Here is a 24,716-nt window from a genome sequence, read left to right as displayed (position 1 = left end):
AAATACACTAATTTCGTCGATGAGTTAGGCATAAATCCCGAGAACCAGTTAGAAATTTTTTGGAGTCTATCATTGAAATTATAATACATTTTGCTCAAATTTGATGAAATGATCTTTGTTCCCGTAAGGTGGTACAGCGTGTAATTCAGTTCGCTATCAAATCTCATTGAAGGGAAACAAAAAGATGAGCAAGTCAACAAACAACTTACGAAAAAGACGTAAAACGAAAACATTGCCCTAACTTTAAACCCAAGTTGTCTACAAATTCAAAGATTACCCAAACTCATACATCCGTCATACAGCACAAAAAGTCATAAAAGCATGAACCTCAAAAAAAGATTAAAGAGAGAGAGAGAGCATAGGAAAGAGTTTGGACGTGGAAAATACAAAAGCAAAAGATACCAACTTTGGTGCCAAACCAAATCTCAGAAATGAGGATAGTCAGGATGGAAAGGGTTCGTGTAGTCCTCCAGTGTACCTTCCATACTTTCCAAAGTATTCGTCATCTTCATCTGCATTAGCACAGAGTGCTTCCAGATTATTACGGGTATAGTATTCCCCAAACTCATTTGCAGGAGCATTATCATCTGCATCATCATCATCCGTCTGGTACAATTGGCGACGACTCTTGGGAGACAGCATATCGGGGTTAAAGATCACACCTACAGGATTCACCAGAGAGTGCTTTTAGTATGAAGTATATGAGATTCAACGGTTTTAGAGAGATTTAGAAGGACACATTACCATCTGGCAAGTCGAAGAAGGGGTCGAAGGGCTCTTCAGGCTTAGGATCATTCATCGCATTAGCACTCTGTGCTTCCAGATCATTACGGGTATAGTATTCCCCAAACTCATTTGCAGGAGCATTATCATCTGAATCATCATCATCCGACTGGTACAATTGGCGACGACTCTTGGGAGACAGCATATCGGGGGTAAAGATCACACCTACAGGATTCACCAGAGAGTGCTTTTAGTATGAATGAAGTATATGAGATTCAAGGGTTTTAGAGAGATTTGGAAGGACACATTACCATCTGGCAAGTCAAAGAAGGGGTCGAAGGGCTCATCAGGTTTAGGATCATTCATTGCATGCCCAAAATGAAGGAGGAAGTCATCATAGTCGTAATCATCCTCATCATCATCATCCTCATCCTCGTCATCATCATCAAAGTAGTTGTTAGGAGCCAGATGGGCACGCACTGGATCTTGACGTGTGATGACATCATCAAAGTAGTTGTTAGGAGCCAGATTGGCACGCACTGGATCTTGACGTGTGATGACATCATCAAAGTAGTTGTTAGGAGCCACATTGGCACGCACTGGATCTTGACGTGTGATGATGTATGCTTCATCCCAGGTTGGGCAGCGTTTTACACAAGTCTCCGTTTTCTTGTTCCATCCACCTCCGCAATTGTAACAAAACTCATGCCCACATCTAACGAAAATACCAAAGGGAATGTCGAATAGTTAAACACAGAAAGATTGCAATCTGTCTTATTGATAAAAGGTTTTAAGAGGATCAAATGTGTAGAGAAATCGATAGATACCTGCAAGTTATGTGATTGCACCCTTGTGTCAGTTCAATCATGTGTTGGCACTTGCCACATTGGCGCCACATCTTATTATTAGCAAGAGACTTTAGCTTCACATCATCTGCTGGAGGGTTAGGATACAATTTCTTATACTCGGTGCAGGATAGATTTCCATGCCACGGAACTTTACAGTCTACACAGAAGAGGCCACGACATTCGACACATCTCCTAACTCCAGATTTGGGATAAACAGACAGTAAGCTCTTGGCAGTTTCAGCAATCTTGGTTTTGGACATCAAAGCCGAGCACCTCGGGTAAGGGCAGTAAACCCTCTCTGTGACAGGTACTGCAATCTCTTTGATTCTTTGTTGCCACATTTGACTCAGTTTTGGAGTCAAAAGCTTGCCACAGGCATCGATAACCAGCTCAGTCTTGCAGCCACCGTGGGGACATTTCGGAACCAATCCGTGAAGCAGCTTCACCTCTACATGTTGTTTCACACATTGAAAGCAAAAGCGGTGACGGCATTTGTCAACAGAAAACATGCGCTCAGCATAGATGTCGTTGAAACAGATAGCACACTCCTCTTTCCTAGTTGCTTTTGCTTGGCGAGGATCTTCATGAGGAGTGACCTTAGCAAGTATTGATTCCCTTGCAAGCTTATAAGCAAATTTCACATCATTTCCAGCCACCAGAACAGGCTGACTAGATAAAAAGTCTCCCATGATGGTTTGTAGATCATTCAACAACAGCGAAATCTTCTTTTGCTTAGCCACATACTTTCCCCTAGCCTACATTCAAGTAAAACACAATCTTATGAAACATAATGACAGGAATAGCCAGAATACAAACTAAACCATCTCAAAAAAACAAAAGCATAGAACCTCAGAAGCTACAATCTACCGTCTCATAAACTAGTAAAGACTAACGCAGTCACATCTTTACAATGCAAACCAAAGACAAAGACACACACACATTATCATACTCTTAACCGTGAATACTCTTTTCCTTTCTACTCATCCTAGTTTCCAGATGAGAACTCCCAACACAAAGACACACACACACACATTCACTACTATTTCAGATTTCAGAACAGAGGAATCAGCAACAACAACAAACAAAACATATATTTCAATCCGGATTCAACAGCTTACGTATTGGAAAATAGGAAAAGAATCACAACAAAAAGCGATATGTTTGATCCCCAACTTCGAAGCTTCGGTAAGTCCTCGAATCAATGCCTTGAGCTCTGCTCCCTGACGACTCACACCATGGCCAATCAATGGTCCCTTCATCTCGAACAACGAATTATCCCTCTGGTCACAAATAGCAACCCCAAATCCAGCGAGTACGTCCGTTATCTTCCCCTTCCCGTTGTCTTCGCTAACCAAACCCTTAAAGTAAAGCCTATACAACACGTTCCCATCGAATCTTCCACCAGCAGCGTGAACCCTCGAACTACCCTTTCCGACCGATTGAACCGCCGAAGAAGGTCTGATATTAGGGTTTCCGGAAGTGTTTCCCGAGTTGCCGACTCCAGTGTTAGGGTTTCGTTCATCCGTACGTACAGGCACATAGCAATACCAGTGGTGACAGTGCCTTTTCCTTTAGAGTTCCCTTCGCCGACGGCTCTCCTGAAATCGAAACCGTAACCTCGACTTGTCTTAGCCGTCGTCGTCGGCTTCGGCTCGTCTTCAACGACGATAGCGATACCACACGTGGCAACAACCGGAGGCGGAGACGGTGGTCGTTGAGATCGGGAAGAGAGAGAAGCGGCGAGTGCTTCCTCCATCTGTAAACGGTAAGCGTACTCGGAATCGGAATCGCGAGACGAGAAAGCCATACTTTTTGCTTTTCTCTCTCTCTCTCTCTCTCTCTCTCTCTCGCAGCGATGAGTAGCAGCAAATCAACTGTTTTTACTCTCTCTCTGTGTTGTGGTGACGGATGGGTTTTTTTGTTTTGTTTTGCTTTACGTCCATCGTCTCTTTTTTTTTTTAATTATATATACAGAGAGAGACCCCTCACATCACATCACATCACACGTGTGTGTGGAAGAAGGGTAAAAAGATAATTTCGGGAACGGCTTACATGAGACGCTTCTTCTTCGTTTGAACTTAGTCAAAATAAGTAAAGAAAGATCAATAATAATAAATTCTTAATTTGAATTTTGAAACCAGAGAAAAGAAAGGTAAACTATGAATTGGTGTCCATCTAATATCTATCAGTCAGTTTGGTGTAGTTGAGTAGAAATAGGAGGAATCCATCAGATCAAATTAAAATCCAAGTCAATCAGAGCCAGTATCAATAAAATTAATGAAAATTTCAAAATTACAGATCAAGAAACAGTAACTTTCCTGTTAACTGTCATTCATGTGTTTAACGGGCCTAAACGGGTATTAATTAGGCAGCCCGATTATACCCATTATGGTTTTCAAATAATTGATAGGTTTTTGCTAAAATTGTTTTATAGTCCAGACGACATCGTTTTAATAGGTTTTTGCTGAAATTGTTTTGGACTCCAAGCGAGTCGAGTCACGACAAAAAAAATCTCTGCTGCTAGAAAGTCTCGAACGGTCTCGTTTCGTCTTCGAGAGATCCGAATCTCAGCTCCAATTCTCTCGATCTCTTCCTCTCTCAAGTTCAACAAATCGTGGTGGGTTGGTCTTCGTCTTCTCTACGCAAGTTAGTCTTCCTCTTCTGTCTTTTCGATTTTCCCCTCAGTGAAATCGAAATCAAGAATAATCTAATTTTTCACGGGATTACGTTTTTTTGCTACTGCATAGCTCTCCATTGGAATCCTTGAAGAATAGTTCTCCATTGTTAACTCTGCTGAACAAGTCCTTGATTCTCTCTGTTTCGTCTTCAAAATCAAAACTTCAGGTTTCGTTTCTGCCTATATCCCTTTCTCTAGTTTTCTCCTCTCTTCATGGTTACTATCATATTAGTACACACTGTCATTGCTTGCTCCTGTAGAATACATCATCTTAAATGAGAATGTATAATCACTTGGTTGTTATTTGTATTTGAATGTCGATTGATCTTTGGACCAATATCAAAAGTTCTTAGTTTTTCTCAATCTAGCTCCTACTTAGATACTTCAAGATGCGTTTATGCAATATTTATATAAGTTCCTAGACTATAGGAGTTGTAGTTAGTAATAAACTAAAAGCATTTACAATCTCTTTTGTTCAACCCATTATGTTTTTTTTTTTTTTTTTTTTTTTTTTTTAATATGGTAAAGGTTTGATTTTTATGCTATATGTATAAGCAGTTCAATTCCATGGGGCCGAGATGGAAATGGAAAGGTGCTGAAGCAAAAGCTCTTGCAGAACCTATTTCAGTATCAATATCAGAGCTCCAGCTTTCTCTAGCCAAGACAGAGTCTTCGGGTACTCTCTCGAGTTGCAATGTGCTTCTAGTGGTTGAGCCAGAGCAAGCTGAGCTTCTCGACCGTTGTTGTTTTGGCAGACTCATTCTATCTGTAGAAAAAGTGAAGAAATGGATTCAGTTATCGTTTGAAGAAGCTTTCTTTTTGTTCTACAGTCTCAAATGCATCAAAATCTCCCTTCAAGGTCGTTGCTTGGAGAATGAAGTAGACACATGGATGTACATGAAATCAAAAAGACCAAACTTCCCAATGTTTTACAAAGCTTATTCACATCTACGATCGAAGAACTGGGTTTTGAGATCAGGGTTGCAGTACGGTGTGGATTTCGTGGCGTACCGTCACCATCCATCTCTTGTCCACTCTGATTACTCGGTTTTGGTTCAGTCTGGTGACAGTGATCGGTTAAGAGTGTGGTCAGATATCCATTGTCCTGTTCGGTTAAGCGGAAGTGTTGCGAAAACGTTGCTGACTCTCTACGTCAATGGTAACTTCAAAGGAGAGGATTTGAATCTACCTTTGTGTTTGGAGAACTTCACAGTAGAAGAACAGACAATAAGTAGGTGGAGTCCACAACTTAGTCGTGAAGATGAAACCACAAATTCAAAACCAAATGTTACCACTGTGAGTAATTTTAAAACCCTTTGACGAACCTTTCCCTGTTAACTTTGAATTTTACGTGTCATTTTGAACTATTTTTTACTTTAAGGTGCATATCATATGTTTAAGCAGTAATAATATTGCTAGATACTAATCGCAACACAAAAATATACAAGAGCGATCATCATCATGCATGTGTATCATATCCAAAGAAAACAACACGAAAAAGTAGAAGTGTAAAAACAACAACATAAACCATAACAGGGTACTAGAAACACAACTATACTAGTCAAGTCTCATCAAATTTGAAAATGACTAGGATGAGATTTGGTCATCCTTGCCTCACCAGCCGCTTCATCATTATCAATCCTCTTAACATTCCGGTAAGCCGCGTAGGCGATGACATAGAAGATAACAAGTATGATCAAAACCACAATGTTGATCACCGACACTTTTCTCCAACTCTTTTTCAAGCTACCAAGAACACCAGCTTTACAAGAGCTACATTGGTAACAAAGTACTCTCTGGTCATTGTTCCACAACATACAGTCCGGGTTCAGTCCCACCATTTCTCCTCCTGGTATCCACACTGTCTCGTTCACGTACGTATAGCCACAATCTGTTGGCGGCTTGCAACACCCGGACTACAGATTTAAAACAAATACAAATCATACAAGGTTCTAATTAACAAACTAGTCAAAGTAGTATATATATATACCTCAATAGGAGTAAGCTTTCTGAAGTAAAACATCTGAGGAGTTTCAGGAACACCATTTAAATCTCTAGCAATCTTCTTACACACCCCTGAATCTCTAACACACGATCTGATTCCAGTCCAGTAACCATTATCAGTGACACGATCCTTTAACCAACCGGAATAATCACGGAGATAATAGTCCATATACCGACGGTTCATCACGAACCGGCCTGAGCCTTTATCAGTAACAGCGTAAGCGAAGATGATGAAACCGATGAGAGCAGCGATTACTAAGAACATGGCGAAAAGGTATAGCCACATGAGGAACTTGTTCTGGTAACAAGCTCCGGCTATTCCGGCTAAAGAAACGACCATGATTGAGATCCCGATGACGATGAGTGGCCACTGGAGGAATCTGAGGCAGTCTGTTGAGTTAGCTCGGCTGCTAAGCCATATTCCTCCGCCGAGGATCGGAATAGAGAGGAGGAAAGTGAAGAAGTTTACCAGACCTATAAGGTTATTACTTGATCTCATGGTTCTGTTTTTGTTTTGTGAGTGTTGCTGCTCTGTTTCTTGTGTGATTCTGTTTTTGGTGTTGTTGTTGATTGAAATAGCGGTGATGATGAAATGTGAATTACATCAATGGACATGCTCTTGTTGTCTGATTATGACACGTGTTAAGTGACGGTTAACTAAGTTTTTTTGTTTTTTGTTTTGGTTATATATATTACTTTGACTAAATGGTTCTGAACTGAAATTGTGTTTATACATGTGATTGTGTACTGACTGTGTAGTGCTCTTGTGCTACTGTCATTGTTCTATATATAAACAAGGTTATATGCAAAAGTAACTGTAAAATAACTCATATTTTATGAGTTAGATGGACCCATAGACTATGGCCATAGTGTCCCAAAATACAGTTAACGATAAAAAGTGAGTGCTTTAGCTTTAAAAAAGTTTTATCCGACCGACCATACTATCAAGTCTCCTCAATCCTACCCAATTCTAAAAATCCGGGCATTGCACTTGGCACGCCTATGGTGAAAACTGAAAACATAGATAGTACTGTATTGGTTTTTGCTAAAACCTAGTAGTAGTATTAAATAAGGGTTGTGTAATTTTAAATGTTAAATGGGGTGGGCTTGGTAAAGAAAATGAATGAGCAAACTTATGGCCCAATTAAGCAAGACTATTGATTGAGGGTAGATTTTGGTAAATAAAAATTAACATGGTGGACATTTGACAGTGAGCAAAAGGAATATGAAAGTCAGAAGAATAGGTTAGGTGATTAGATATTGTGTTGCTTGTTTGAATTTTAGTTTGATTCGAAACAATGCAGTCATACCATTTTGGCGACGAACCAAATTGTTGACAAGTACAATAAGTGAATGAGAAACTATTTATAATCAAATATATAGATACCATAAACTGAAAAATAAGAAAAAGAAAGTAGTGTATAAAAAAAGATTCCCGGGTTTGGTTTTGGACATGGGACTCTGTCTAAAACCGGAAATCAAATTTCAAAAATCAAAAAACCAATCATCAAAACGACAAAGGAGTACGTTTGTCGTGCTGCGTTTTGGAATAACCTTTTGTTCCCTTCTCTTTCTCTTTCTTTGTTGCTCAGACTCACTGCCCAAAGCCACAACACACATTACCTACTCTTCTCTCTCTCTCTCTCTCACACACACACACACACACTGTGTCCCTCTTGGACTCTGCAAACTTAATTAGGTTTTGCTCTTCAAATCTCTATTCCCATTTTCCTCAACCACGAACCCACCTCGCAGCGTAAGGAGCTCTCTCCTTTTTGTTCCTTTGAATTTGGTTCTGTTAATTAAAAATCTTCATGGGAAACTTTTATTAGCTACACTGTTCCCTGGAAAAAAATGTAGTGTCTTTTTTGTTTACCTGAGAAAAAAGTTGTCTCTTTTGCATATTCCGCTGCCTCTTTCGCATTTTGCCTTTCAGAAAGCTCAAGTCTTTTTGGGTTACATCCTCATTTAGCTTTAATATTTGAAGAAATTAAAGTATATAGGGTTTAACATCAAAATGTCTCTGTTTTTTCTTCTTCTCTGATTTATTGTGTTTATTATTTTAGCTTTTAGTTTACTTTTGAAGCAGGACTTTGGGATAGTTTAATCTTTGCATTACATTACTTCATATCTGGTCTGGATTTTTTTTATAAAAAAGAACTCCTTATTCTTTGTCTTTAGTAGTTTTTAAGGTTAAATGTTGAAGCTTTTTTTCTTTCTCTGCTGCGCTGTGATTGTTTACTTTTATCAACATGATCATTGCACTCAAGTGGTTTTACTAATTAGATTCTCCTTTTTTTTTTTCTGGAAAAAAGTTTCATCTAGGAAACCAAATACTAGATTTCTGATTGTCTTGTTGACTCTGGAGTGGGTATTTATCTGTTTAATTTCTCTAATTTATGAAACTCATTATGATTCATGATAGTAGTAGTTCTTTAACGTCTAAGTCCCCTCCTTCCACGGCAATAATGAAGGAGAAGATGGAATTTGTTCTAGATAATGACAGTATAACCCTCGTGTGTTCCGTTTAGGAGGGTGAATCTGGTGGGGACGGTTAAGTAAATCTACCACATTTTGCTGCTTGTGTAGTTGTGTAGGACCCTTTGTTACCAGTCTTGATGATTATAGGTTGTGAACATTACATAGTCAAGAGGCAACTATTGAAGATTCGTTTTATGTTACTTTATAGTCAAACACCTTTGTGTTGTTAGCATCAATGGTTTGTTATAATGTCAAGACATAAGTTGGTCTTTCTTTCTCTTTTTTTCTTTGGGCTTAGTTGGATACATCCAGAACAAACAAACTCAGCTACTGCATTCTTTGAAGTCATCTTTTGTCAATATGCTTCTGATTCACCTGAGATGTGACTTTGATTGTGTGTGGTCTGTCCCACTTTTATAATATGGAATCAAGTATTGTATTGTCCATTGAGTGGGATATTAAAGAACCAAATCTTGGTGTGGTGTTCAAGAGCTATGAGTGAGCAGATATGGTTGAGTAGAACGGTCTTACACCAAAAAGAAACCATAATTTTTTAATGAAATCAGATGTTTGGTCAAGAATCATGAACATGATGGCATACCCTTAATTTAATGTGGTTTTGCAGTAGGTAATGATGCACAATCCAACGAATCTCTCTATGTCTGACATTAGACACTAGTAAGAAGTGAACTAAAAGATTTTGTTTCTTCTTTAGGATGTTCATTTTCTGGTAGTGGATTTGATTACAGACGTAAAGAAATATGTTTTTTTACGCTTATCTTTTCTCTGTAATAACTCCTATCATGTTTTCTCTCTGCCATTGGGCTTTTAAATATGTCTCCATCTTTCTGCATTTAATATTCATGAGCTCTATACAATTCTTGGTGGGTCAGGCTACATTGAAGAATCAAAGAGGAGGCTGAAAATATCTACTCTGTGAACAAAGTTTTATTCATCCTGTGCATTGGAGTGATAAGATTACAGTATGCAGACCCAAAAGGCAAGGTAAATATTGGTTTTTGTCTTCGTATGGTTCTTTGCATTTATAGCTGATTCGTCTCCTTTTATGTGATTATCTTGTGGGAGTTTTGCACTTTTTCAACGCTGAATCTTGAAGATTACATTCTTGTGGTCCTCAAAACATTTTTTTTTCTATTTAATCAAATCCTACCACAAGTTTTCTCTAATCTCTGAAGGAAGAAGAAGACTCAACAAGTGATGACTGTTAATAATCTGTTTCTATTAGTTGAAGTTTTTTTCGTTCTCTGACTCGTTTGCTTGCAACTTTGGAGTGTGATATCTTCTTGGTTTACAATTTAATATATTTTTGTGTTTTGGGGCAGAAATGGATCTCCAGATGTTCCTAAGAAGGTGTCTCCTCGAGCTTCTCGATCACTGAAGATAGGATCGCTAGAGTCTGAATCCTCTTCACCTCCTGTCTCAGCTAATAACAGAACACCAAAGGATAAAAGTCCAAAAGTTCTGGATCGTAGGTCTCCACGAAGCCCTGTCTCTGAGGTATGAGCCTCATGTACTAAGCTGAATCAAATTCAATCCAAGGGTCTTGAAAGATTTCTTTTTATTGTTTTATTCACTGTTTTGGGGTACTAGATTTCATAAATTCCTTTTATTTGCATGATCCAAAACAAGCCTTTCCTACATAACATGTTTCTGTATTAATTTTGATGGGGGAAAAATTAGGATAAATTTAATTTGGGGGCCTATGGATATAGAATTAGGTGGAACATTTAAGTTGGGTAGTTGAGAGATGATAGTGTAACTAATTTTGACTCAATCGTCTGCTTTTTTCTTCTTCTTGAGATTATTGTAACACTGTGATATGTTTCATGGCTAACAGAAGAAGAGGCCGAGTAGAATAACGGAGCTAGAGTCGCTAGTATCACAGCTTCAAGAGGAGCTAAAGAAGGCGAAAGATCAAGTCTCAGTGTCTGAAACATCAAAGAAGCAAGCAGAGGAAGAAGCAGACAGGTCCAGGAAAGAGCTGCAAGAAGTTTCCTCTAAGCTTGAGGAGAACCAGAATCAGTTTTTGGAAGTTTCAGCCTTGGAAGAAGAAACGGATAAACCCGGTTCTCTTGTTCATCAAGGTATATCTCAGGAGTGTGATTTGGAGTTTAGTGCTACTGCTGGTGAAAGAGCAGCATTGGCTGCTGTTGCTCATGAGATCCGACAGCTCAAGCTTCAGATTGAGATGGTGGCTTCTTCTGAAGCTGGTCATGTGAAACAAGCTGAGTTGCATAACTCGGAGGTACGACTGTTGAGAGGAAACTTGATGGACACGATTTTCCTTGTCGAGAGTTTCAGGAACCAACTTACGAACTGTGAGGTATCAGAAGCTGAGACCGAGGCTATGGCTACTGAAACTCTTAGGCAATTGGAGAATGCGAAAAAGGCAGTAGAAGAACTGAAGTCAGATGGCACAAAAGCGGTTGAGAGTTACAAGAAGATGGCGGTGGAGCTTCAACAGTCAAAATCAAGGATGGCGTGGCTTGAAGCTCTTGTGAATAAACTTCAGACCAGTCCAGAGGATTTGGAAAACCACGACACCCTGCTTAAAGACTATGAAAGTTTGAAACGTGGGGAATCAAATGAGATGGAGGAAGAAGTATCTTCCTTAAGATGTGAGGTAGAGCGACTGAGAGCGGCTCTAGAAGCTTCTGATCAAAAAGACCAAGAGGGGAACGTAGAGGCTTCTTCTCGGTTACGGATACAAGCTGAACTCCAATCTGAACTAAAGATAGCTAAATCTGAGATAGACGAGCTAAAGGCGAGGTTGATGGCCAAGGAAACAGAGCTACAGTTTATTTCAGAGGATAGAGACAACGTATGCCAAAAACTGATAAAGAACCAGAAAGAGATAGATGTTGAAGCTGAGCTGAAGAAACTAAGGGAGGGGATCGAGAATTTAAAGGCAGATTTGATGGATAAAGAGACAGAACTCCAGATTGTATCAGATGAGAACGAGACACTGAAGTCAGATATCCACAAGAGGGAGACAGATGTACAAGATGCATTCATGAAGCTAGGGATTGCAATGGAAGAGGCTGACAAGAGTAGCAAGAGAGCAGTTAGAGTCACGGAGCAACTAGAGGCTACTCAAACTTCAAACTCAGAAATGGAAACAGAACTCAGGAAGTTAAAAGTTCAATCAAACCAATGGAGAAAAGCTGCTGAAGCAGCTACCGCCATGCTGTCTGCTGGAAACAACGGGAACTATAATCAGACGAACTCTCCTTACTCTGAGGATATTGACGATGAGTTGACGAAGAAGAAGAATGGAAATGTGCTCAAGAAAATTGGTGTTTTGTGGAAGAAGCCTCAGAAATAGCTGGGGAATGACTTATATAATTAGGTATTATCTTCTTAAGTTATTTATCTCTTGCTGTCTATGTTTCTCTCAAGAGAGTAAGAAACTGACTATTGCTTTGCCCATCTCGGTTTCTGCTTCTCAGGTACCGTCGATTTGGAGTTGGATTATAAGAGCAACTCCTGTGACTCCGGTATTGATGTGAATTAGTAGTAGTCTGAGAACTATGCTCTGGAAAAAATACTTGTTGGAAAGATTTAAGCTAAGTTGTCGTAATTTTACTATTATGTTACGTTTCTCCAGGAAGAAGATTACTAAAACTAAAAAAGTATGTCATTGTGCAACTAGGTAGAGGTAGTAACTGTTGTTAATGTTCATAAACATGAAACCCTCTGGTTCACGTAGCAGGACAAGAATTATCTCTGGGCCTTGGCCTAATGGGCCCTAAAGAATGAAAATTAGACTCTATGGAGGAGATAGATAAAGATAACTTGCTGTTTCTGATTTTTCTATAGAATGATATATGTTCCTTCATCCTTACTTAAACTTCTACTTTTTTTCATTCACCCATTGTCTCACTGTTCTATCCACTAATTAATCCGTTCTTTTTCGGACGCGTGAACACAAACTTAACCTAAATCCTTATTAGTAGTGTACTTTTTGAATATCTGTCCAACAAACAAACGAGATGTTTTTACTGTACAAGGAACAAAATAGAGAATGTCAAAAGAATTGTTGACAGTGGAGAATAAAACATATAAATGTGGTGTGAATGTTTGTATATACATAAACACAAAAACACGTGTTTCTATGTGTAAAGAAATAAACTACCAACCAACCAACAAAGATATTTTATATTTAAAACATTCTCTCTCAAGTGTGTAATTTAGCCTATGTAAGCAAAATTAGGTTAGGTGAGATCTTTTATCTTTGCTTAAGTCATCAATTCTGGTCTTACATTCTCACCCAGTACATATTCAATATATACATTCCAAGACTATTTAGAGCTTACACTTTCGATTATCTTATCTTATAATACTGTCTAGTTGAATTGATTAGAGTACTAATATAGCAATAACAAGTCCACATTATACCAATACTCTAATTGAAATTATATAACATTACTAATATGGATTCTTTACGTCACTAAATCAAACAAGTATAAACATCAACTTCATCGACCGAGCCATTAAGAAGCCTCTAGATGTCAGATTTTATAGGAGAGAATAATGATTAGGGTTTGAACACACAAATTCCATTATAGTAAATTATTCTTTCTTTCATCAACAAAATAAGATTTTGTCGTTAGAAACCAGAACTTCAAAATTATAACAACAAAGGAAATATTTCATTCAAAACATAGTGAACATACAAATAAAGAAACACAACAATTTAGAACATAAACCGAAAAAGAAAAAAAAAAAACTACCCCAACCCCATTTTGCAAAAGTTTCAAACTCTTCGAAGAAGCCCTACTATATCTCTATACTTAACCGTTTCATAAAATAGCTACCCCTTTTTGTTCTCCCAATTAAAAAACATGAATTCAAACCCTAAATCAAAACCCAAATAATATTGGGGTTTTAAATTGAACTACATTAAAGCACCAGAATTAATATAGTTCATATTGGTCCAAATCTCTCTCCCTGAATCAATATGATCTACATGACCACCACCACCACCCACTCCTATGTTCATCATCCCAAAGCTCTCTCCATTCATCTGCCATGGGAACCCCCACAAGACCCTGCTTGAATCACCCATCCCAATATCCAAACCGCTGCTCCCGTTTCCAAACGCATAACTAGCGTTCCCCTTTTGTTGGCTTGTCCCAAACACACCCTCCATGTCAGACTGATGAGAGCTACTGAATTCCGAAGGAAACCCTAGATGTGCAGAACTCCCCGGAGGTTGTTTGTTAAGCAAGGCAAAGGCTAAGCTGAGATCAATCTGTTCATTGTCACTGTACCCACCGAAACTCGCCGCTGAGAATGCTTTCCCGTCGTGGGACACCGGTTCTGGTGTGGTTCTGAGGCTTCTTGTAGCCGAAGAAGTGGACCGTTTGTTTTTCCGGCAGCCTCCTCCGACGGGGATGTTCCTTAGGGTTCCGCCTTTAGTCCAGTATCTCCGGCAAGATTTGCAGAAGTAGCGAGGCTGAGTGAGGCTGTAGTTGTTGTAGTAACAAAACTTTGTGTTTGTTGAGTCACAACGTGGACACCTCAGTGCTAGCTCCGGTGGCTGTGGCCTTGTCGCTGCAGCCGAACGTTTCTTCTGATCCTGATCATCTAATTGTGTTGGGTTTGATGAATATGATGATACTCCCATGGCTTCTCTTGCTTTGTTATAATTCCCAAAAACATCCTTCAATAAGAAAAAGAAAAGAAAAAAAAAAAACACATCAAGATTCTAATATAGATCAAACAAAACTCATCAAGATGTAAAAGGTTGTGGATCTTGAATTGTAGTTTACCTGCTGGTGTTGTAACAAATGATCCATAAGAGCTGATGATGAAACTGAGAAGCTGCTTGAAGAGTAATGAGTGTGAGTAGTGTTTATGTGTTGGGAGATTGAGATTGTTTCTTGAGATCAGAGAGAGAATGATGGATATGAGTAGAAATTAAAAGTGAAGCAAAAGGAAAAGCCAAGCATCTGTATATATACATGGGAATGTGGGAGCAGAGAGAAGAGACACTATTCTTGTTGTGACCTCGACCTTATAGTATTATTTTATTTACTATTTAATTATTTTTAAACAAAATGGTGGTATGACAAAGAAGAATAATGTGAACCAATTCGGAACGTGATTTGGAACAGACATAAAGCCGCCGTTTATTCATTTTTATAATGTGAACAAAAATTCTACATACAGGACGCATATTATAAAATTTATCTCTACATAATTAGTAGTTTGATAAAGGTATTGGGAAAGTACATAAACTGATGACAATGTGTTACGATCTCTCTTCAAGACTTGTTGAGAGTACTACTTCAAAAAAAAAAGAGTTATTTTATTGGTCGCAAATACTAATGTTTTGGTCGATTTTGATATCTCAGAATACTACTAATCATATTTAAACATATTTACCAAATAATCTAACATTTATATATTTTGACTGTATAATATCTTACGAAAAAAACAATAACTTTTACTAATCAAAATTTGTAGTTTTATTGAGGTAATTAATTGTAAGTACAACCACAGAAAAAACTTAGGAAGTATAAAACAAAACTTTTGTAGCCTAAAAGTCTATAACGATAGTCCGAAATAATCACTAAGCTCGATTAGCCACTCCACCAATAATGTATCGGTTAAGCTGTCAACTTATATATAAATGAATGAGTTGCAGTCGTCGTTATCAATAATGTGAAATCGGATCTATTTGATTCAAGATGAATAGTAACCGTACGATGATGGATAAGAGATGGTTGGAATTCGACGTCGGATTCCCACGCACTCAACTTCGTTGTCATTTCTGTGTTTTATGTCCCAATGGTCCGTTGAGTTGTCACCACGCGGGTCCCGTACTCATCGCCAATGTCTTGTTTCTTCCTAAATGGACCCCTTCCGTTTCAATGTGACCTTCGTAGTTCGTACAACAAAATATATGTGATTTTCTATTTCGATCGTTCATTCTAATTCCATGTTTAAAGCAGAAACAATTACAGATACTCAAATTTATATTAGTATTTGTTGGTTTCTTAGCATGGGAATTTATTGCATTGTAGAACGCATAAAAGCTATAGTCGGTTAACGATTTCTTAAGCCTTGTTTCTTCTATCGGATATTACGTACTAAATAGATTCTCTTAAAAACAAAAAAAATAGTTATAGATTCTCTTTATCTGATAGGACATAAATGTTTCTATTTTTGTCAAAACATATCGGGGCTACAGTTTTTTCCTTCTAAATTTCTGCCTCTATTTTACTTATGCAATTTGTTGAGCAAATTGTCAATGATTTGTTGTGTAGAAGTCCGTACTGATATTGAATATGTGTGTGTGTGTTTTCTTTTTTGAAAAAGGGTTGTATATGTGTGTTTTTAAATCTGGAACAACTATCATCAGTAACACAAACTAAAATACTTCTTACGGATATTAAAAGAAATATATTATTTAAAAATGTGAATAAAATAATTCTAGGTACATATTGCTTTATATATCACAATAATTAAGATATGTAAATAGAACACATGATGAAGTAAAAGCAAAGAATTGGCCGGACAATGTGTTGTATATAGCTCATCATCATGATGTGCTTGCATTATCCGATGGGGATTTTAAAGTTCATAGAGACACAAATCACACATCGGTTTTCGGGAAAGACACTTCTATGAAGACCGAGATTTGGTCTAAGGACCATATCCACACATATGTTAAATCATACTATATTATAGTATTGATTTATAATTTATAGAATCTTATGGAGTATATATATGATACGATTTTTTGAACCTTGTGTCGTGGGAAGAGAGAATGTGTAATTTAGCCATACTCTCAAACTATTACCATAAAATAATGTTGGTCTACTGAAAATATGTTTCTTTTTCTATTACAAAACGAAAAAGTAATTATAGATTAAATCATTAAATGCATGTATCAATTAGCGACAAATGCTAATATTTTTTGTTCGTAATGTGTATATAGACGAATCAATCATCTAAACTTTTCTACGACGATGGTACGTACAATTAAAATAGTAGATAGAAAAAATGGAGTTTTTCGTATCCATACTAATGAACACTAGCTAGATATTAGAAATGCTTAACTATTGAACATTACAAGAAGGAGAACAAAATTCCAAAAGCAAAGCTTAAGATAAGGATCTCTAAAGTTCATATGTATTTTCAATTCAAAACTAGTTAGTATATATATATCTTTTATTAACTACAAGTTAGTAGTTAACAAAGCTTCTTATTTTTTATTTTTTTTTGAACAAACTAACAAAGCTAATCATATGTTTACATACTAGTATTTTTTTAACAGAGGACATCAAAATTAAAAATACAGCGGAAATTGTAGATTATATTACGTATGATTCTAAGCTTAGAGATCATAATATGCAATCAATCACTCAATATATAATCTAAACTTTATTTTAATTGTATACTATATATATAATAGGATGGAAAAATCATTTTCTTATGAACCTGTTTCCGTCAGGGAACTGGTGATTCATTCACAAACAATCATTGGGGCCTCCAAATAAAACTGATGATCATTATAATTCGCTTTGGACCCTACCTACTTGTGGCTCCCAATTTTTATGAAATTAATGATGACCATTATCTTTAAGTGTTAAATTTAAATTTATTTAATCTTGTAACATTTATATAAAATAAAATTATACCACTAACACTTCACAAACCTTTTAATCGATTAACGATATTCCTTTTTTTTAAATTTGTTTATCTCTATTTGGCATATGTTAAACACACAGAATTTCACCTATTTTTTCTAACACATACAATATTACATGTATTATATCAGTTTTCAGTTGTTTGAGAATTATAAGTTTACATTTATTGAAAGTGTCGTCCATTATTTTCAGAATACAATTTATTCACAGAACTATTATTCTTCTTAACTTTACCTTTTCCAATTTAGAGAAATTAAAGATTGATGGGTTGGTGTGACTTCTGAGTATTAGGTAATGAAATATAATGTTTGGGGGGTGTAGTATTGACTAAATATAATTATATATATATATATATATATATATATATATCGTTTAATTTTTAATATTGGACCAATGTTACATTGAAATCGATGGAGACATGGAGTGTAAAGGTTTATAGAAGTGATCATCTTATTAACCACAACAGTGTAGAATATATATACACGAGTATCTTGTTAGGATATCCTATATAGAGTTATTGAGTATAATCTACTATACATATATGGAATCTTAATAGACGTAATCAGTGATATCGTATTTTCGTAATCAGTGATATCATATTTCCGTAATATGCCCCCTTAAGATGAAGGGACCTTGGTGACGCCAATCTTAGTAGAGAAGTTGGTAAAGGCAGCCCGAGACACTGGTAAAGGCAGCCCGAGACACTGATTTGGTAAATGTATCAGCCAATTGATTTTTGGTGGAGACATGAACAACACAGAGTTGCCCGGATTGAACTTGATTCCTGATGAAATGATAGTCCAAGGCCACATGTTTCATGCGTGAATGAAAAATGGGATTGGCACACAAGTATGTTGCACCAATATTATCACAATATATAACCGGAGGGGTAGTGAACGAGACCCCTAGTTCCTTAAGTAGAGAGCATATCCAGTTCAGTTCAATAGAAGTCGTAGCCACTGACCGGTATTCCGCTTCGGTTGATGATCTGGCAATGCTCCGCTGTTTCTTTGAGGACCATGAGATGGGATGTTGACCGAGATACACAATATAACCATTGGTGGAGACATAGTCGTCCGAGTCCCCTGCCCAATCAGCGTCCGTATACGCATGTAAACACCGATTTGTACCACGTGTGAGTAATATCCCATGATCTAAAGTAACCGCTAAGTATCGTAAGACACGCTTCACCGCCGTCCAGTGATCCGTTGATGGTTGATGCATAAACTGAGATAAGCGATTTACCGCATATGATATATCAGGCCTAGTGAATGCTAGATATTGAAGACTACCCACAATTCTTCGATATTCAGCCGGATCAGCAAGTCGTGTACCAGACTGGAGAGTGAGTTTTGGAGATGTAGCCATGGGCGTAGCAACTGGTTTGGCACCTAGCATGTTTGTGTTGCCCAATAAGTCAAGAACATACTTACGTTGATTGAGGTGCAGACCAAGGGAGCACCGTTTAGCTTCAACTCCAAGAAAGTAATGGAGTTCTTCATGATCCTTGACTGAGAATCGTGTAGCAAGACCTTCAAGCGTGTGGTTTAACAGAGCGTTGTCATTCCCCGTGACAATGATGTCATCAACGTAAACAAGCATATACACGACATACCGACCATGACGTAGAATAAACAGAGATGTGTCCGAAACAGAGTTTATGAAGCCAACTTGAAGAAGATAAGTTCTCAATTAAACATACCAGGCGCGGGGAGCTTGTTTAAGGCCATAGACAGCCTTCTGTAAGCGACATACATAATCCAGGTGATCAGCATCAACAAAACCCGGGGGTTGTTGCATATAGACTTCCTCTGTCAAAGTTCCTTGTAGAAACGCATTGTTTACATCTAATTGACGAATTGGCCAGGACATATCAACCGCAACACCAAGAACAATTCTAATGGTTGTCGATTTAATGACAGGACTAAAGGTTTCCGCATAATCCAAACCTCGTCGTTGATTGTAACCTTTTGCAACGAGACATGCTTTATAGCGATTGATGGAGCCATCAGGATTATACTTGGTTGTGAAGATCCAGCGACAGCCGACAATCGTTGTTGTGGGGGACGGTGGTGGAACTAGATCCCATGTGTGGTTGCGCAATTGAGCATTGATCTCTGACGACATTGCAGGGCGGAAACGGTCATCGTTTAGAGCTTGTTTGGCAGTCCGTGGTTCAGTTGGTGGTAAGGCCTGAATAGCGAGGGAGTATTTAGTGTTTGGTTTGGAGATGCCGGATTTTGCATGGGTTGACATAGAATGAGTATTTCCCAGAGGCAGTGGAACAATGGCCAGCGGAGGAGGATTCTCCGACGAAGAAGACGAAGAAGAGGTTCTACTTATCGGACTGCTAGTGGATGGAGATGGTAAATGGGCTGGACTGTTTAAATTTGGTTGGTGGGCCGAATTTGTGTTGGTGGGATTTGTCAAAGAATGTTGTGAGGAAGAGGAAGTGGTCGATGAGGTGGTTGTGGATATGGAGTGTTGCTGGGCCGTGGGTCGCGGCCCATTTTCAGGTGGAGCAGTGGGCTCAGAGGAGAGAGAAACAGAAGGAGATTGAGAGGAAGAAGATGATACTTGCGTTGATGACAACGCATCGAGCGAGGAAGACGACGGAGGTGGATGTGGCGGGTGAAGATCTGAGCTGGCAGATTGACGAGGCAAAACTAAACCCGAGTGAGGAATTGTAGAGTGAAGCGGCCACTGTTGGTGAAGAGAACGAGTATCAGTGGCAATGGAGGTTGGTCGAGAAGACACCGTGGTGAAGGGAAATGTCGTCTCATCAAAGCGGACATGTCTAGAGACATATAGGCGACCGGTGGGAACGTGATAGCAAAGGTATGGACTTTGTGTTGGTGAATATCCGAAGAACACACAGCGAAGAGACCTATCATCGAGTTTATGAGAATTATAGGGGCGTAACCACGGATAGCAAGAACAACCGAATAAGCAGATGTTGGCGTAGTTGGGAGATCGCCGAAACAGCTTCTGGTAAGGAGATTGAAGAGAGAGAACCGGTGTGGGGAGCCGATTAATCAAATACACAGCAACAGCAAACGCAAATGGCCAATAAATCTTAGGAACAGAGGCAGTGGAGAGCAGAGTGAGACCCATGTCAACGATATGTCTGAGTTTCCGTTCGGAGATCCCGTTATGCACCGGCGTATGAGGTGGAGATGTTAAGTGAGAAATACCATGTGTTGAGAGGAACCCCCTGAGTGCTATGAATTCGCCACCATTGTCATTGTAGAAGGTACCAATCTTCTCTCGGAAAAAGTTTTCAACTAAAGCTTTGAAGGTGATGAATGTTTCTTTAACGTGAGATTTCTGTTTCAGGGGATAAAGCCAGGTATATCTTGTGTAATGGTCAACAATGAGAAGATAATATTTGAAATTATCATGAGAAAGAATGGGAGACGTCCAAACATCGGAGAACAAAATCTCGAGTGGTCGAGACGAAGTAATAGTGGATTGAGAGAAAGGGAGCTTTTGGCTTTTATTAATCAAACAATCATTGCAAGGGGAGATTGTCTGAGACGAAAAGGGAAGAGAAAAAGCAAAATAACATGATGTAAAACAGAGGAGGACGGATGTCCAAGACGAGAGTGCCATAATGAGAGAGGAGCCTTGGAGCTGGAAGAAGCAAGCATAGCGGTTGGAGCTGACAAGGGCCACTCATACAATTCACGGTTAGTTTTGCCTTGAAGGAACAGAATCCGCGTGCTCAGATCCTTCACCTGAAAAGCCGCAGGAAAGAATTCCACAGAAACTCGATTAGCATTACAGAGACGGTATACCGAAATCAAGTTTTTATGTATATTAGGCACATATAACACTTTGCTTAATGTCAAAGGACCAGTGGGTGTAGGAAGAGAAGTGGAACCAGTGCACGTTATTGGGATGGTGGAGCCATCTGCGATTGTCACCTCATTGCCACCATGATACGGCTGATGAAGAGCCAAATTCTGAAGATCGGATGTGATGTGGTGTGTGGCACCGCTATCCATCACCCACGTATCAGCAGAGTATGGAGAGTCGACAGTCAAGTTGGCACGAGGATTCCAAGGAGTGAATGGACTCATTTGAGATGAACCCGCCATCGAGAAACGCCCTTGTAGCTGAGGACAACGTTTGGCCGAATGACCTTGCGTGTTGCAGAGCTGACAGCGCCCAAGGTATGGACGAGGATTTCTGTTATCAGACCTGGATGAAGACTGCTGCCACGACTGAGTGGAATTGTTGTTGTGATGCTTCTGTTTCGGACCGGATTGACCACCACAGTATGAGTTGTTGTGACGCTGTGTGACCATGTTAGCAGCGACAGGAAGCTGAGAGGCAACAGCTTTGGAGAGAAGTTTGGCTTCTTGGTTGAGCAACCGCTCATGAACATAGGCAATGGAGGGCGAGATATCCCGACCCTCGATCTGATCAACAATGGACTTGTAGTTATCAGGTAAACCTTCAAGGATGAGCTCAATTTGTTCTTCATGTGGGATCGGGTTCCCTAAGCTGGCAAGCGTATCAAGTCTAGCGGTGATGCCATGGAGGTATTCCTCAATGGTGAGAGTGCCTTTGGTGCAGGATTTCAATTGATCACGCAACTGTCGAACATGAGCTCGACTAGGTTTGGCGTATGTTTCAGCAAGAGTACTCCAGATTTCAGCAGCAGTGGTAGTACGAGAGAGGAAAGACTGCACAGAGAGTGAAATGGAGCCGAGGAGTGAACTGTAGATCAGTTGATCTTGACGTTGGTAGATTGCGTGAGCCGGATTTGGCGTGACACCGGTGTCAGTCATGAGGGTTGGAGACGGAACTTCAACAGATCCATCAAGGTGACCAACGAGACCGTATCCCGCAAGGAGAGCACGGACTTGGAGCTTCCACATGAGATAGTTGGTGGAGGTAAGCTTGGTGATATGAGTCATGTTGATGTTGAGGAGAGGTTTGTTGTCAATGGTAACAACATCAGTAACAACCGCAGGTGAGGAGGTATCCGACGAAGACATGATCACAATCGTAAAAGGACAAAGAAAAGAAGAAAGAGAGATTTTTTTTTTTTTTTTTTTTTTAGAGAGATCGTATGGCTCTTGATACCATGTAAAGATTTATAGAAGTGATGATCTTATTAACCACAAGAGTGTATAATATATATACACGAGTACCTTGTTAGGGTATCTTATACAAAGTTATTGAGTATAATCTACTATACATATATGGAACCTTAATAGACGTAATCAGTGATATCGTATCTCCGTAATCAGTGATATCATATCTCCGTAATATGGAGTATATAACATATTGCATACTTGTCTTGGAACTGATGTAAGATTTACAGGAAAAGCATTTTGTATAGTATAAGATATGCAGTATATGTTGCCCATTGTTAATGAACATCGTTTTATTGTTTTTTTTTTTTCAGTTTCGAACAATACTCTAGTCTGAAGTTCTCGATTTGTGTAGAGTTTCAGAACTCATTCTTTAAACTAGTTATCCAGATTATGAAAGTATAACTTGGAGGTTGCATTAATGAAGAACGTATAGAGAATATATAGAATTCATGGACTATTTATACACTTTAAATTGATCAAGAAGTCCAAATAATTAAGGGAAACAACATTTTAAGTCGACGTACGTTAACACTAAACTTACAGCAAAATTTGTTGAAGAGAATGAATTTAATTTTGATGAGACTATCAAATTAATCTATAAACTTTGTATATATATCAAATTTCGAAAGCTGTGGAGGGTCAAGAAACAGGAATGAGAGTGACATAACATGATTCTTCCATTCAAAATCAACAAATTCAGCTGGAAGCGAACATTATAATATGTCAAGTTTTTAAGTGGAAGTGGTGGGGCACGCAGAACATATAAAAAAAAAGACAAGAGTTTTGTGTTGACCAGTCAAAGTTGTAATATGTTCAGTTGCTTTAGAGTGTCGTAATTAGACAAGTGACAAAAACTTAGAATTTCATGGGCAAATAAAAAGTAGTTAAAGCAGATCGTATTGATTAGAGAGCTCTCATATTTTATGAATCATTTTGCAATCTATCTCGACGTGATGATGTCCTTTAACAGAGTGATTGTTATTGTAATTATTATTAATCGTCCCCCAAAATATTACCAGTACTCTTTTGTTTTCATTCGTATTTGACCTAAAGTTAATTTGGATCTATAGGAGTATACAACTTTGGTTTGATTTATCCCAAATGAAAACTAATAGTAATTTATTGAAATGCGATAACTTTTAATTCTTATGCTATTTTTCTTTAGATGATTATACCGTTGGTGTTTGGTTGATGGTCTAAGCAATTGATGAAGACGAAAACTTTAATAATTACTTTTGTTAAATCAATGACTGCGTCAAGTTGGTCCATCTCATCTCATAATCATGGTTTAAAAAAATTATAATGATCGTAAGTACAGATTACTACACTACAAATTTTAAAACTGTATAGGGAAAAAAAAGATAGCTATCATTTGCAATTCCTCATTATGACAAGTGAAGCCTACAACAGGTCACACTTGTATATCAACTTCAATTATTATAATTTATTTAATTAGATGTAATTCCGATAGGATATTCTTGATGAACTACCAAAACAAACGACGTGTGAGAAGCAAAAATCTAAGAAACCCTAATTTCTGAAAATATTAAGAAACATGAGGAAAATCGGAACAAGTATCCGACGAGGGTGGGGCCAAATGACGACAGAGTGATTGGCCGGCGGTAAGAGTGGGACCCAGGTGTCGGCAAATGGGATGACACGTGGCGGCATGACAAAGGAATGATTTGGAGGAAATCGAGGTAAGAGATACAAGTGATGAGGAGGCCGAGCAAAGTGGTCGTCGTAGCAGCCTGAGAGTGATTAGGTATTTGCGTGGCATGTGATGTCTCACTCACATCACAGTCAGTATTTTTTAATTTGAAACTCCCACACTATATAATAGCCAAATCTATCTGTTTCCAAATTATCTCTGGACAAAGAAAAACATTATTGAACCAATTCTTCATCTTTACTCTACTTTGCTTTGTTGTATACTAACTATATAGACTGTCTATCTAGTAAGAGAATATCTAGTACTAGTAGACAATGTTTTCGTTTATATTTATCAGGGTTTTACTACTATATATCAGCTTTGTTAGAATCATGCATTTTTATTTAAAATACGTTTTTTTCTTTACTAAAAACTTGCATGATTATTATACTAGTTGAGAACACTACTAACGAGAGACGAGAGACGAGAGACGAGAGACGTGTATAAAATAATGGAAAAAAAAGGGAGGAAGAAGAAGATCGG

At 38.3% G+C, this 24,716-nt stretch overlaps 3 protein-coding genes and 2 pseudogenes across 8 annotated transcripts; 2 read left to right on the top strand and 3 right to left on the bottom strand.

The window, feature by feature from the left end:
- Window positions 1–219: 219 nt before the first annotated feature.
- LOC104729012 (uncharacterized) lies at window positions 220–3,497 on the bottom strand (annotated as a pseudogene). The gene is made up of 5 exons (XR_015571734.1): window positions 2,690–3,497; window positions 1,551–2,326; window positions 1,035–1,438; window positions 745–948; window positions 220–662 (listed from the first exon to the last, which is right to left on the bottom strand). The product of XR_015571734.1 is annotated as an uncharacterized LOC104729012 (transcript).
- Window positions 3,498–4,003: 506 nt separating this feature from the next.
- On the top strand, window positions 4,004–5,688 carry LOC147935549 (tRNA-splicing endonuclease subunit Sen2-2 pseudogene; annotated as a pseudogene). 2 transcript variants are annotated; one of them, XR_015573062.1, is made up of 3 exons: window positions 4,004–4,217; window positions 4,319–4,415; window positions 4,807–5,688. The product of XR_015573062.1 is annotated as a tRNA-splicing endonuclease subunit Sen2-2 pseudogene, transcript variant X1 (transcript). The 2 variants fall into 2 exon arrangements; XR_015573063.1 differs by lacking the exon at window positions 4,004–4,217 and having other exon boundaries at window positions 4,280–4,415.
- Window positions 5,642–6,838, bottom strand: LOC147935548 (tetraspanin-4-like). The gene is made up of 2 exons (XM_087476389.1): window positions 6,239–6,838; window positions 5,642–6,164 (listed from the first exon to the last, which is right to left on the bottom strand). Exons 1-2 carry the CDS (start codon window positions 6,749–6,751, stop codon window positions 5,820–5,822), a joined length of 858 nt encoding a protein of 285 aa, XP_087332515.1. The 5' UTR covers window positions 6,752–6,838; the 3' UTR covers window positions 5,642–5,819.
- A 787-nt stretch (window positions 6,839–7,625) lies between these two features.
- LOC104726618 (interactor of constitutive active ROPs 3) lies at window positions 7,626–12,598 on the top strand. 3 transcript variants are annotated; one of them, XM_010445511.3, is made up of 5 exons: window positions 7,626–8,008; window positions 9,627–9,738; window positions 10,077–10,251; window positions 10,592–12,103; window positions 12,204–12,598. In XM_010445511.3, the coding sequence occupies exons 2-4, from the start codon at window positions 9,719–9,721 to the stop codon at window positions 12,077–12,079; spliced, it is 1,683 nt and encodes a 560-aa protein (XP_010443813.2). In that variant the 5' UTR covers window positions 7,626–8,008; window positions 9,627–9,718; the 3' UTR covers window positions 12,080–12,103; window positions 12,204–12,598. The 3 variants fall into 3 exon arrangements, with proteins under 3 accessions (XP_010443813.2, XP_087331695.1, XP_087331694.1); XM_087475569.1 differs by lacking the exons at window positions 7,626–8,008; window positions 9,627–9,738 and adding an exon at window positions 9,748–9,948; XM_087475568.1 differs by lacking the exons at window positions 7,626–8,008; window positions 9,627–9,738 and adding an exon at window positions 9,804–9,957.
- Window positions 12,599–13,384: 786 nt separating this feature from the next.
- Window positions 13,385–14,871, bottom strand: LOC104726617 (dof zinc finger protein DOF5.3). Its single transcript, XM_010445510.3, has 2 exons — window positions 14,529–14,871; window positions 13,385–14,419 (listed from the first exon to the last, which is right to left on the bottom strand). The coding sequence occupies exons 1-2, from the start codon at window positions 14,553–14,555 to the stop codon at window positions 13,652–13,654; spliced, it is 795 nt and encodes a 264-aa protein (XP_010443812.2). The 5' UTR covers window positions 14,556–14,871; the 3' UTR covers window positions 13,385–13,651.
- Between the last annotated feature and the right edge of the window lie 9,845 nt (window positions 14,872–24,716).

Source organism: Camelina sativa, chromosome 11 (assembly GCF_030686135.1).
Source record: "Camelina sativa cultivar CO46 ecotype springtype chromosome 11, ASM3068613v1".
Classification (NCBI taxonomy): domain Eukaryota; kingdom Viridiplantae; phylum Streptophyta; class Magnoliopsida; order Brassicales; family Brassicaceae; genus Camelina; species Camelina sativa.
Note: the sequence above shows the minus strand (reverse complement) of the source record. Positions and strands in the feature narration are given on the sequence as shown.